The sequence below is a fragment of the Neoarius graeffei genome, chromosome 3 (assembly GCF_027579695.1).
Source record: "Neoarius graeffei isolate fNeoGra1 chromosome 3, fNeoGra1.pri, whole genome shotgun sequence".
Classification (NCBI taxonomy): domain Eukaryota; kingdom Metazoa; phylum Chordata; class Actinopteri; order Siluriformes; family Ariidae; genus Neoarius; species Neoarius graeffei.
This window is the reverse complement of record NC_083571.1, coordinates 82,904,369-82,917,353: the sequence shown is the minus strand read 5'-3', so window position 1 is coordinate 82,917,353 and position 12,985 is coordinate 82,904,369. Positions and strand designations below refer to the sequence as shown.

The 12,985-nt window shown below is 43.5% G+C and overlaps 1 protein-coding gene across 3 annotated transcripts in view; it reads left to right on the top strand.

The window, feature by feature from the left end:
* Positions 1 to 12,985, top strand: part of pfas (phosphoribosylformylglycinamidine synthase) — a 47,118-nt gene that overhangs the window by 19,118 nt on the left and 15,015 nt on the right. For all 3 annotated transcript variants that reach the window (XM_060917509.1, XM_060917510.1, XM_060917511.1), the window contains 8 exons: positions 401 to 505; positions 1,593 to 1,724; positions 4,726 to 4,956; positions 5,396 to 5,576; positions 5,668 to 5,751; positions 6,576 to 6,731; positions 6,842 to 6,961; positions 7,046 to 7,191. In XM_060917509.1, the coding sequence (XP_060773492.1) occupies positions 401 to 505; positions 1,593 to 1,724; positions 4,726 to 4,956; positions 5,396 to 5,576; positions 5,668 to 5,751; positions 6,576 to 6,731; positions 6,842 to 6,961; positions 7,046 to 7,191 (1,155 nt within the window). The remainder of the gene's footprint in view (positions 1 to 400; positions 506 to 1,592; positions 1,725 to 4,725; positions 4,957 to 5,395; positions 5,577 to 5,667; positions 5,752 to 6,575; positions 6,732 to 6,841; positions 6,962 to 7,045; positions 7,192 to 12,985) is intronic.

Genomic DNA, 12,985 nt, shown 5'->3' with positions numbered 1-12,985 from the left:
TGATCTTGCTTCTGAATTTACCCGTGATATGCACTTTAAAGTAAATGAAAGTAAATGTTTGCTTGCATAGCTATTATTTGCAATAATTGCGTCAAGCCAGTGGCCCACTTATATCACCAAATGTTTGCATTTATTGTGATACTTTTCCAGGCTTGTACCACAGATTATTTTAGTTTTTGTTTGTTTTGGGAGGTTTCTCCCTTCAGGCTCCTTTTCAGGAGGTGAAATGCTGCTCAGTTGGATTGAGGTCTGGTAATTGACTTGGCCAGCCTAAAACCTTCCACTTTTTCCCACTGATGAAGTCCTTCGTTTTGTTGGTGGTGTGTTTTGGGTCATTGTCTTCCTGCATGAGGTGTCCATATATAGCCACATCTAATTTCTGCATGTTTATTCCTTGTAGATTGTTCTTGTGGATGATTTCTCGAACCCTGGCAGTGCCGTGATTGGTGGGCGGAATCCGGTGGATTTGGAACTTGATTGGGTATTAGGAAAGATGCCTCAGAAGGTATGTGGAAGTTTGAAACCTTCTGGAAATATTCTCCAACTCTCCGAGGCCCATGATGGGTGCTCCATAAGGCAGTTGCTGGTAATGCTTCAGCCAGATAAAAAAAACAGTGCTCTTTTTTCCACTTTATGCATGATGATTATGCAGTAATATGTATAATAATGTTTGAAATACAAACCCCATTTCCAGAAAAGTTGGGATATTTTCCCAAATGCAATAAAAACACAAATCTGTGATTTGTTAATTCATGTGAACCTTTATTTAACTAACAAATGTACAAATAAAATATTTTCAATAGTTTTACTGACCAACTTAATTGTATTTTGTAAATATAAGCGAAGTTAGAATTTGATGCCTGCAACACACTCAAAAAAGTTGGGACAGAGGCATTATTACCATTGTATTACATCACCTTTCCTTTTAATAACACTTTAATTGTATGGGATCTGAGGATACTAATTGTTCCAGTTTTGCAATTGGACTTTTTGTCCATTCTTACTTTGATACAAGACTTCAACTGCTCAACAGTCTGTGGTTGCCCTTGTCTGATTTTTCTCTTAATGATGTGCCATACATTTTCAGTAGGAGACAGATCTGGACCGGCAGCAGGCCAGTCAAGCACACCCACTCTGTGTCTATGAAGCATCCAAAATGGTGTTACTTGACTATCCTATAAACTTTTCAGTCTTATTTTGTTTCTGTCCCAACTTTTTTGAGTGGGTTGCAAGCATCGAATTCTAACTTCATTTATATTTTAAAAAAATGCAATTAAGTTGGTCAGTAAAACTATTGAAAATATTTTCTTTGTACATTAGTTAAATAAATGTTCACATGAATTAACAAATCACATATTTTTGTTTTTATTGCATTTTGGAGAAAATCCCAACTTTTCTGGAAATGAGGTTTGTAAATGTACCAAAATAAATTTGATGAAATATAGTAAAAATATCTTTGTGTTATCTTTAAGTTATGAAAGTTATTGTGATTCAACACAAAATGTGAAATATGTTGTTCTATTGCCCATTCGTAATGATCTTTAATGTGTCTCTCTGACAGATTTGATGTCTCTCTCTCTCTCTCTCTCTAGGAGTTCAGGCTGGACTATGTGCCTTCCTGTCTGCAGCCTCTCTCTCTTCCTCCAGGGTTATCTGTTTTGCCTGCTCTTGAGAGAGTTCTTAAACTTCCTTCAGTGGCCAGCAAACGCTACCTCACTAACAAGGTCTCCTGTTTCCTCCAAGTGTCTGAATTAGTCCTTAAATACACTGTTTGTTAGAGTAATCAGTCGCTGCTTCTGAAACCAGCTGAAAAAAGATCACCACAAGTTAATGCAAATTATATTATGAGTTCAAATATGGGTCACATTTAAAAGTCTCATCTCATTATCTCTAGCCGCTTCATCCTTCTACAGGGTCGCAGGCAAGCTGGAGCCTATCCCAGCTGACTACGGGCGAAAGGCGGGGTACACCCTGGACAAGTCGCCAGGTCATCACAGGGCTGACACATAGACACAGACAACCATTCACACTCACATTCACACCTACGGTCAATTTAGAGTCACCAGTTAACCTAACCTGCATGTCTTTGGACTGTGGGGGAAACCGGAGCACCCGGAGGAAACCCACGCGGACACGGGGAGAACATGCAAACTCCACACAGAAAGGCCCTCGCCGGCCCCGGGGCTCGAACCCAGGACCTTCTTGCTGTGAGGCGACAGCGCTAACCACTACACCACCGTGCCACCACATTTAAAAGTAACATGTTTAAATAAATTTATACTGGCAGAAAAATTGAATATGCCAAATATAGAACTCCTCCATGCAGAATATTTTAAGCTCCTTTACATTCTTGTATATCCTCTTTTATATGAGGTTAGGTGGCAGTAAAGTGCAAGTGACGTGCAAATGACGTTATCAACAGTGCAAATGGAATATACAGCATAAAAATGGTACAAATGGCATGATGTATGCAAATGAGTCTGGAGACAGATTACAGTATGACAGGTGCAGTTCTAAAAGCTAAAAATACTTGGGGAAGGTCAGGTGCTGCCTTTTTTTAAAAACCTCTGCCAAGGAGGGTATGTTTTCAGTGCGGTTTCTTTATCTGTCTTGTCTGTCTGTTTGCAAAACCTAATGATCTGATTTCCATGAAACTTGGTGGAAAGGTGTAGCATGGGCCAAGGAAGAACCCACTAAAAATTTTGCTTGCCATGTATCTTACATTCCACTAGGTGGCATCAGAGCTCATTAGTGACAAAATCGCTACGTTCACACTGCAAGGCTTAATGCTCAATTCCGATTTTTTTGTGAAATCCGATTTTTTTGTGAGGTCGTTCACATTAACAAATATATGCGACTTGTATGTGATCCTCAGTATGAACGAAAAGCGACCTAAAAGTGTTCCGCATGCGCATTGCAGGATACGACGACGTCACACGCAGTGAGCATGGCCAGTGTTTACGGAAGTAAAACCGCCCGGTTGCGGTATGACCCATCCAATCTAGCTTGAATAGCTGCATCCCCCCAAATGGAAATCAGCTCCCTAACCTCTGCGTCCTTCCATTGAGAAGATTCAGAACCTTCACAGCCCGAAGCGTCCCTCGCATTGATGTCATGCGCAGGGGCGCAGATACGTTTTTTGAACTGGGAGGTACAAAAAACTGGGGGGGGGCAAAGCTGCCAGCAAACCAACCCCAATATGCCTGTCAAACTTGTTAGTAACCATAGCAACCAAGCTCGAGCTCGCAACCTGTGCAGTCTGCGCAGCTCAACCAACCGAATATCAGTCTTTGTTTTATGTGAGTTGTTGCAACTATGTATACACTGCTGTGCACCTCAATAAACCGAATGGTAATTAGTCTTTTGATTTTTCCGTGAGGTTTGCCTTATGCAAAGAAAGACAGCATAGACTTTTTTCCTCCCTATAAGTGGGGGGAACCGAACGAGGTGAATTTAAATCTGGGTGGGACGAATCCCACCCGTCCCCCCCTCTATCTGCGCCCGTGATTATGCGCCATGTTGTTGTAACTTTTTTTGAGAGACCCGCCGCCTACTTCAGCACAGAATAGTGACGTTTGTGGCTTGTTGATGACGTGTAAGTCGGATGAATGCGACCTGGCGGTTCAGACTGAAGTCGCATATGAAAAGATTGGATAGGAATCGGAATTAGGACCACATATCCAAACGGCCTGGGTCGGATTTGAAAAAATCGGATCTGTGTCGTTCATATTGTCAATAAAAGATCGGATACAGGTCACATATGGGCGAAAAGATCGGATTTGAGTCACTTCAGCCTGCAGTGTGAACGTAGCCAATGTAGCCAGTGTAGAAACACGATGACTCCATAATCACAATCCACATTTACAGGTACCAGTAATCCTCTGGGTTACACATGTAGGCACATCTCATCTCATCTCATTATCTCTAGCCGCTTTATCCTTCTACAGGGTCGTAGGCAAGCTGGAGCCCATCCCAGCTGACTACGGGCGAAAGGCGGGGTACACCCTGGACAAGTCGCCAGGTCATCACAGGGCTGACACATAGACACAGACAACCATTCACGCTCACATTCACACCTACGGTCAATTTAGAGTCACCAGTTAACCTAACCTGCATGTCTTTGGACTGTGGGGGAAACCAGAGCACCCGGAGGAAACCCACGCGGACACGGGGAGAACATGCAAACTCCACACACGTTGGCCACGGGGCTTGAACTTGGACCTTCTTGCTGTGAGGCGACAGCGCTAACCACTACACCACCGTGCCGCCCATGTAGGCACATAGTTCTAATACATTTAGAAATATATCCTGACATACAGAGTGCTTGAGATTGCAGATTTGCATATCATAGAGGAGCCGACTATTGTCTGTGGCGGTCTGCATTCTCCAAGTGCCCTTGGAGTTGTTGTGTGTGTTTTTTTTGGGGGGAGGGGGTGTTCTCTCAAGAAGAGAGAACCTTTTTGCAATGCTTTCAAAAAACATGATTTAACAGTTGATTTTTTTGAGATTTAACAGCCATAAGAATCAACTGGGCAATTCTAAAACAGTGATCTTTTGGGATATTTTTCCTCTCCTGATGCTTTTTGTTAGAACAAAAATAGTTTCTTCTTTTGTTTGAATTGAATATTATTTTATTTAATGTTTACTTTATAAAACTCATTTTCATGAAGCATGCCAATAATTCAGTCACAATATTGACTCCTTTGCATATTGTTCTTATATTAGGTGGATCGCTCTGTGACTGGATTGGTGGCACAGCAGCAGTGTGTAGGACCCCTCCACACCCCACTGGCTGATGTGGCTGTGGTTGCTCTATCACCCTTCAGCCTTCAGGGGGCTGCTACAGCGATTGGGGAGCAGCCAATTAAAGGCTTAGTTTCCCCAGCAGTTGGCGCGCGAATGGCTGTAGGCGAGGCTCTTACCAATCTGGTGTTTGCACGTGTTACTGCTCTCAAGGTAAAATGTGGCACTGGTGGGAAACAATTACTTTACCAGTCACTGTGGTTGGGTAATATTATGGCGCTGCTCATCCAAAGAGTGCATTATATAATTTTATTTATTGTGTCTCCTTGAGCTCTTCAAATAGTATATCTCAGTAATTTCATAAAAGGTTATTTTTATACAGTTTATTACCTCCACCAACTTAGTTGAAAAAAAAGCTGTGTGTGTGTATGTACTGTATATATACTCTTGGAAAAGGATTTTTTTTGGGTTTGGTTTTTTTTTTGGTATTTTGACACTCCAGGAGGTGTTCTTCTGTACTGTCGCCTTCTTAAACCATCTTTGTGAGTTGTACAGAGACCGCTTATCCTGTGTGAATCGATCATAATTACAAGTTATTTCTGGAAACTTTATTCATCATACTTTTTTTGATAATTTTGTGTGTTTCTCTCAGGATGTGAAATGCAGCGGTAACTGGATGTGGGCAGCGAAGTTGCCAGGTGAAGGGGCGTGTCTGTGGGAGGCGTGTCAAGCTATGTGCAAGGTCATGGGTCAGTTGGGCATTGCAGTCGATGGTGGAAAGGACTCCCTCAGCATGGCTGCTCGTGTTGGTGAAAAAACTGTCAAAGCACCAGGTGTGTGCGTGTGCGCATGCATGCGTGTGTGCATCTGTGTGTGAGCATGCTAATTGAACGAGGCTAACCTGTCTTCATTTTTCTTTCCTAGGTTCTTTGGTCATCTCTGTGTATGCGGTGTGTCCTGATATCACTGCTACTGTCACCCCTGACCTAGATAACCCAGAGGGCAAAGGTCAGTCTGCCCTGTCAAGCATATTTAAGACTGGGGCATGTAATTATTAACGTCAATGTTGTGGGGAAAATTGAATATCTGAGTGGGTCTCAGCCCATGTTTACATTAGACCGTATCAGCGGATCATCAGATTAACGTTTTTAAAACGATTAGTGTGCACACAGCAACACCAATACACGATTCGCCTGCACACAGCAACGCCAATATACGGATACGCTCGGCTCCGCAGGCATCCTGCACTCCAAATCACTCCGCCCTGAACAGCGAGTGCCCTCTGGAGGGTGCGCACTCCGGCCCTGCGCAGCTCACACAGCGCGCGAGTGAAGCGAACAAGCTGTGATTCGGGACTGAGCCGCTGTGTGTGTGATCCCAGCGCATTTCACTTACCACTTGCAAGTGGAAGGAAGGCAAGCCTAAAGACAATCATAACTACACAATGAGCAGTATTTGCAGTATTTTCATACTTTTATACTCTTTAATGAAAGGTGATACAAGGCGGAAGTCCGCGCCGTTTTTCAGCAGTCGCGTCACATGACCAATGCCAGCGAATCAGGAAGGTGGATGTCACAGTGACGTTGTCCAATGAGACGCCAGCTAGAGCTCAGCACAGCGTATCCGCGTATTCTGAATGTTTACACAGCACCGGAGCTGACACGATCTGGATTGAATACGTGGACGCTGGCGGATTCCCGTTTCCAGGCGTTTCCAGGCGGTTTAATGTAAACGGACAGTGCATCCGCGAAGAAAACGAGACAGATACGGTCTAATGTAAACGTAGCCTCAGGGTCTCTCTCTCTCTCTCTCTCTCTCTCTCTCTCGGTCAGGTGTATTGCTGTATGTTCCTGTGAGTGTGGGTAAATACAGGCTGGGTGGCTCTGCTCTTGCTCAGTGTTATGGTCAGCTGGGAGACTGCAGCCCAGACCTGGATTATCCTGACCTTCTTTCAGCCTGCTTCAACACCACCCAGACACTCGTTGAAGGTGAAAAATGTTTATTGTTATAGTTTTTTTTTGGTAAATCTTGAGATCAGGTTTGCTCCTTTTCTTAATGCTTTTGAGAGTTTAATTGTTTGTGTGTGTGTGTGAGGTAGATCGTCTGCTAAGTGCAGGGCATGATGTCAGTGATGGAGGACTAATTTCCTGTCTGTTGGAGATGGCCTTTGCAGGAAATCGTGGGATAGAAGTTGACTTGCCTTTTGATGGAGTTGGAGGTCAGAATAACATCTGAATGTCAAAAACTGTACACTTAAAGACACTCTTTAAGATCATTCTGGCTCTTTTTTTTCCCCCCTCAGTGATGGAGGCTTTGTTCTCGGAGGAGTTGGGTCTGGTGTTGGAGGTGTGTGAGAATGATGTGGAAAGCGTGCGTCAGCGGTACACACACGCTGGGCTGTGCTGCTACAAGATTGGCACTACCTGTGGCTTTGGACCTGACGCTATGGTGAGCTGTTCTATTTCAGAACTTCTCTGCACTAATGTCTGCCTGCCTTTTCCATTTTACTAAGATATGCAATCAAATTTCAGGATTTCAAAGTCATTCAAATGTTTTGCAGTTAATGTTTAACAAATCCTTCATTTTTGATGTGTTGTACAAATCATGTATCTGACTTATGAAAAGTGATGCATTTTGCCAGCAACAACTTGTGATGAGAGATTCTGATGGAAAAGGAAGACATTACTGCTGTATACTAGTGTTTCTCAATTGGTGGAGCCCTTTAAGATTGGGTCATGGACTGCTTGGAAGAAAGAAAAAAAAAGTTGCTAAATGCAAATGATAAAGCATAACGGAACAGAAAACCATAGAAAATATGACAGTAAAGCAAATGATTGTTTCAAAATAGTAAAAACGAATGCTCTATGTAGCTATTGAAAAATTTGGTCATGTCATGTGTGTCCAATAAAATTCTCTCAGTTTTGGCACTAAGTCGTCTGTAAACACTTGGTGCTAACATTTAATAGACAGAGTGAAATTCTCTCTTCCTGTATAAAAGCCTGGGGGGAAAAAAAACAAAACTATGCAACGTAAACAAAAATATGGCAAGCATGATTTGTGCAGACCACAATGTGTAGTTAGTTATAGTCTGTGGAAACCATTGAAATGCTTAAAGGAGATACGCAGAGCCATGGCCTCACTTTCATTTATAAACACCTTGAGGCTCAAGAATGGCACAGGAATAGTTTTAAGCATTAACAATAAATTTAATATAGTAGTTTTTACGATGGGCGGCACGGTGGTGTAGTGGTTAGCGCTGTCGCCTCACAGCAAGAAGGTCCTGGGTTCGAGCCCCGGGGCCGGCGAGGGCCTTTCTGTGTGGAGTTTGCATGTTCTCCCCGTGTCCGCGTGGGTTTCCTCCGGGTGCTCCGGTTTCCCCCACAGTCCAAAGACATGCAGGTTAGGTTAACTGGTGACTCTAAATTGACCGTAGGTGTGAATGTGAGTGTGAATGGTTGTCTGTGTCTATGTGTCAGCCCTGTGATGACCTGGCGACTTGTCCAGGGTGTACCCCGCCTTTCGCCCGTAGTCAGCTGGGATAGGCTCCAGCTTGCCTGCGACCCTGTAGAAGGATAAAGCGGCTAGAGATAATGAGATGAGATGAGTTTTTACGATTAAAGTGATTTATATAGGTAGCGGTCTGAGAGAATGACCTTGACGTCCGTAACGTCACAGCAGGAAGTCTATCGGTCTCATCGCCATTTCCGCTATACTAAAACACAGAGCTGACTGCAACTCCGATCCTCCATTTTGAGCTAATTTATCGCCATGCCATATAGATGTGTTGCTGGCCGGTGCAGCAACACGACAGAAGGTGGATTTATGTTGCATTCATGGCCCAAGAATGTTCAAACTGCAAAGATTTGGACGTGTTTTGCGAGAAGTTCACGGGCACATTGGGCACGTACGAAGTGGTCTCTCCTCTGCTCTGCACATTTTACTGAAGACTCGTACAAAACCTCTGATCTGTTGAGGAGCGTTGGCTATAAGCCCATATTGAAAGAGGGTGCAGTACCAACAATTACAGTGGTGCTTGAAAGTTTGTGAACCCTGTAGAATTTTCTATATTTCTGCATAAATATGACCTAAAACATCATCAGATTTTCACACAAGTCCTAAAAGTAGATAAAGAGAACCCAGTTAAACAAATGAGACAAAAGTATTATACTTGGTCATTTATTTACTGAGGAAAATGATCCAATATTACATATCTGTGAGTGGCAAAAGTATGTGAACCTCTAGGATTAGCAGTTAATTTGAAGGTGAAATTAGAGTCAGGTGTTTTCAAGCAATGGGATGACAATCAGGTGTGAGTGGGCACCCTGTTTTATTTAAAGAACAGGGATCTATCAAATCGAAATGTTGTGGAAGGACCTGAAGCGAGCAGTTCATGTGAGGAAACCCACCAATATCCCAGAGTTGAAGCTGTTCTGTACGGAGGAATGGGCTAAAATTCCTCCAAGCCGGCATGCAGGACTGACCAACAGTTACTGGAAATGTTTAGTTGCAGTTATTACTGCACAAGGGGGTCACACCAAGTACTGAAAGCAAAGGTTCACATACTTTTGCCACTCACAGATATGTAATATTGGATCATTTTCCTCAATAAATAAATGACCAAGTATAATATTTTTGTCTCATTTGTTTAACTGGGTTCTCTTTATCTACTTTTAGGACTTGTGTGAAAATCTGATGATGTTTTAGGTTATATTTATGCAGAAATATAGAAAATTCTAAAGGGTTCACAAACTTTCAAGCACCACTGTAAAGGAAAAGAAAACTACAAGAAAAGGAAAGTATTTATTTTTTAAACAAAAAAAGGAAAGTAAGTTCAGTTGCACCAGTCCTCCTGGAGTGTGAGCCAAGAGTTGTTGGTAAAACCCGGGACGTGACGTGACATATTATTGCTCGGGCAGTGACCTCCCCATTGATTGAAAACTGCAGGTTGTTGCTAAAACCGGTGACGTCCCATCCCGGGTTTTAGTAATTGCCTGAGCCGAGCAGTAATGGCAGAGTACTCCGTAATGGAGAAAATGGAGAATGAGTGGACCAGCTGTCTGATTTCTCCACTGGATATTGCTGCCATCTCTCCCTTACATGGAAGAAGCGAATGAACGGAGAACTGAACAAACAACTGAAAGTCAGATTGTTTCAAAAACAATCGGCCACAAGATCAGCCTTCAAGAAGTGAGAACACAGACGGGTAAGCTCCGACTCTCATTTGGATATAAAACAACACGTTGTTTACCTGCATTTAGATTAATACATGTAACTTGTATTGTGTGTTTAAGTTACCAGTATAAGATTATTTGATTTGCTTCAGAATGTGATTCTCAGTTCATCTGATTTATTTAATTAGCCTTTTACGTTTTATCAGTGAAAATGCATGCATGTACATGTATGTTGCATAAGTTGTAACACCCAACCTGTTTTAATGAGAGTCAACCCACAATCAATGAAGTCAGATCAGTCTTAGTTGAGCAAGTCGGTAACGATATTTCTTACTTTCACCATAAATTTTTATTTATATGACTTTGGTCTATAGCTGTCAAAGGCCTCGGCCTTAAAACCAGTTCCCGCTGTGACGTCATGCACTCGGGGCTGGCTGGCTCAGCGAGGCAGCTCGAATACCAACTTTGTGGTCGATTTTAACTCTCAAAAATATATATATTTTTATTCCCATTTATGCAGCATACATGTCCCAACAGCTAGCCGCTGTGTTCGGGGATCAGGTCGTCGAGGCCCCTGCCTTCGACTGCCACCCAATCCACACTGCACCAGCCCCTACTGCTACCTCTGTGGGTGGTGAACCCACAGGAGGTCGGGCCCACGTCACCTCTTCGGGCTGAGCCCGGCCGGGCCCCATGGGCAAAGGCCCGGCCACCAAGCGCTCGCATGCGAGCCCCAACCCCGGGCTTGGCTCCAGGGTGGGGCCCCGGCTGCGCCATACCGGGCGACGTCTCGGTCCTTGGTTGTTGCTCCATTAGGGGTTTTGGTGAACTGCTCTTGGTCTGGCCTGTCACCTAGGACCTGTCTGCCTTGGGAAACCCTGACAGGGGCATAATGCCCCCGACAACATAGCTCCTAGGATCATTCAAGCACACAAACCCCTCCACCACAATAAGGTGGCAGTTCTAGGAGGGGTAGTAAGTCAGACCTGTTCCCGGTGCATGTTGGACTCCGGCAGGGCTGCCCTTTGTCACCAGTTCTGTTCATAATTTTTATGGACAGAATTTCTAGGCGCAGCCAGGGGCCGGAAGGAATCCTGTTTGGGAACCACAGGATTTCATCTCTGCTTTTTGCGGATGATGTTGTCCTGTTGGCTTCTTCAAACCAGGACCTCCAGCATGCACTGGGGTGGTTTGCAGTCGAGTGTGAAGCGGCTGGGATGAGAATCAGCACCTCCAAGTCCGAGGCCATGGTTCTCGACCGGAAAAGGGTGGCTTGCCCTCTTCAGGTTGGTGGAGAAGTCCTGCCTCAAGTGGAGGAGTTTAAGTATCTCGGGATCTTGTTCACGAGTGAGGGAAGGATGGAGCGTGAGATCGACAGGTGGATTGGTGCAGCCTCCGCAGTGATGCGGTCGCTTTACCGGTCCGTCGTGGTGAAGAAGGAGCTGAGCCAAAAGGCGAAGCTCTCAATTTACCGGTCGATCTATGTTCCGACTCTCACCTATAGCCGTGAGCCTTGGGTAATGACCGAAAGAACAAGATTGCGGATACAAGCGGCCGAAATGAGTTTTCTTCGCAGGGTGGCTGGGCGCTCCCTTAGAGATAGGGTGAGAAGCACAGTCACTCGGGAAGAGCTTGGAGTAGAGCCGCTGCTCCTCCACATCGAGAGGAATCAGCTGAGGTGGCTCGGGCATCTTTTTCGGATGCCTCCTGGACGCCTCCCTGGGGAGGTGTTCCAGGCATGTCCCCCTGGGAAGAGGCCCCGGGGAAGACCCAGGACACGCTGGAGGGACTATGTCTCTCGGCTGGCCTGGGAACGCCTCGGTGTTCTTCCCGAGGAGCTGGCCGAGGTGTCTGGGGAAAGGGAAGTTTGGGCTTCCATGCTTAGACTGCTGCCTCTGCGACCCGGTCCTGGATAAAGCGGAAGAAGACAAGACGAGATGCAGCATACAAGAGACAATGATGGAGATACTATCCACTCAGAAATTATTTAAAAATAAAGGTTCTGTGTATATCCTTTAAAGTATTTAGTGACAAAACACTCAAGCTATAAAGACAAACCTGTTGACTTTTTCAAAAGAAAGCAACAGGATTTGGACACGGCTCAAAAAATGATCAAAAACATATACATTGTTCAAGAACAATTACTTTGCATCATAAAGCTCACTCATAACATTTCAAAATGCAAAAAGATCCATACAGTTTTACCTGCAGTTATCGACATGACCAGAGAGAACCTTGGCACAAATTTGCCACGAATCAGTTGGGGAAAAAAAAACAAAAAAACAATGACACCATATGGAGGAGTAAACAAGACATGACAAGACGTACAGGACATAAAGCAGCAGAAAATATGCATTAAGGCAAGAGAATATTATGCACTCTAACTGAATTAACAGATTTATCTGATCACGCCATCCTGATTTTGAGACACTTATCAACATGAAAAAACATCCTCAGGTTTCCCATTGATTTGCACATGCAAGAACAGGATTTTAGCTCTGTACTTGTTAGCTGCAGTTTAATCTCATTATTATGTTTATGCATTTAATAGTTGTACATATTTCATTTTCGTGTACAATTTGTAATTCTATTTGTCCCAATCTTTGTTTTATTTTTTAGACTAGGTAAATTGCACTTGCTCAGGATGATGTGTATGCATTTATATAGTGGCTCATTTTCATATTGTCATGTGAATAATTCATTTTGCACTTGATTTAAGCATATACGTTGCATTTATGAAAATATTTTCCACTTTATACTTAAGGTACAACATTAACAACTCATTATGTAAGTTGATTTATTTCCTATTATTGAAGATAGTAAATTGCTATTATCTAACTTTATTAGGCCTGTGTAACCAATAATAGCATTATTATGCAAAATTTAATATGCATTTCTTCATTTACTTCCATATGATAAATGACTTTAGTGTAATGTTGGGTCGTGACTTGATGCCCAACATAAAATGTGGGTCCTGAAGTAAAACTAGTTGAGAACCACTGCTGTAGGCTACTATCTAGTGAATAGGTAATTGTAAGCTGATGCTATACAATCATCCAGAATAATGATGA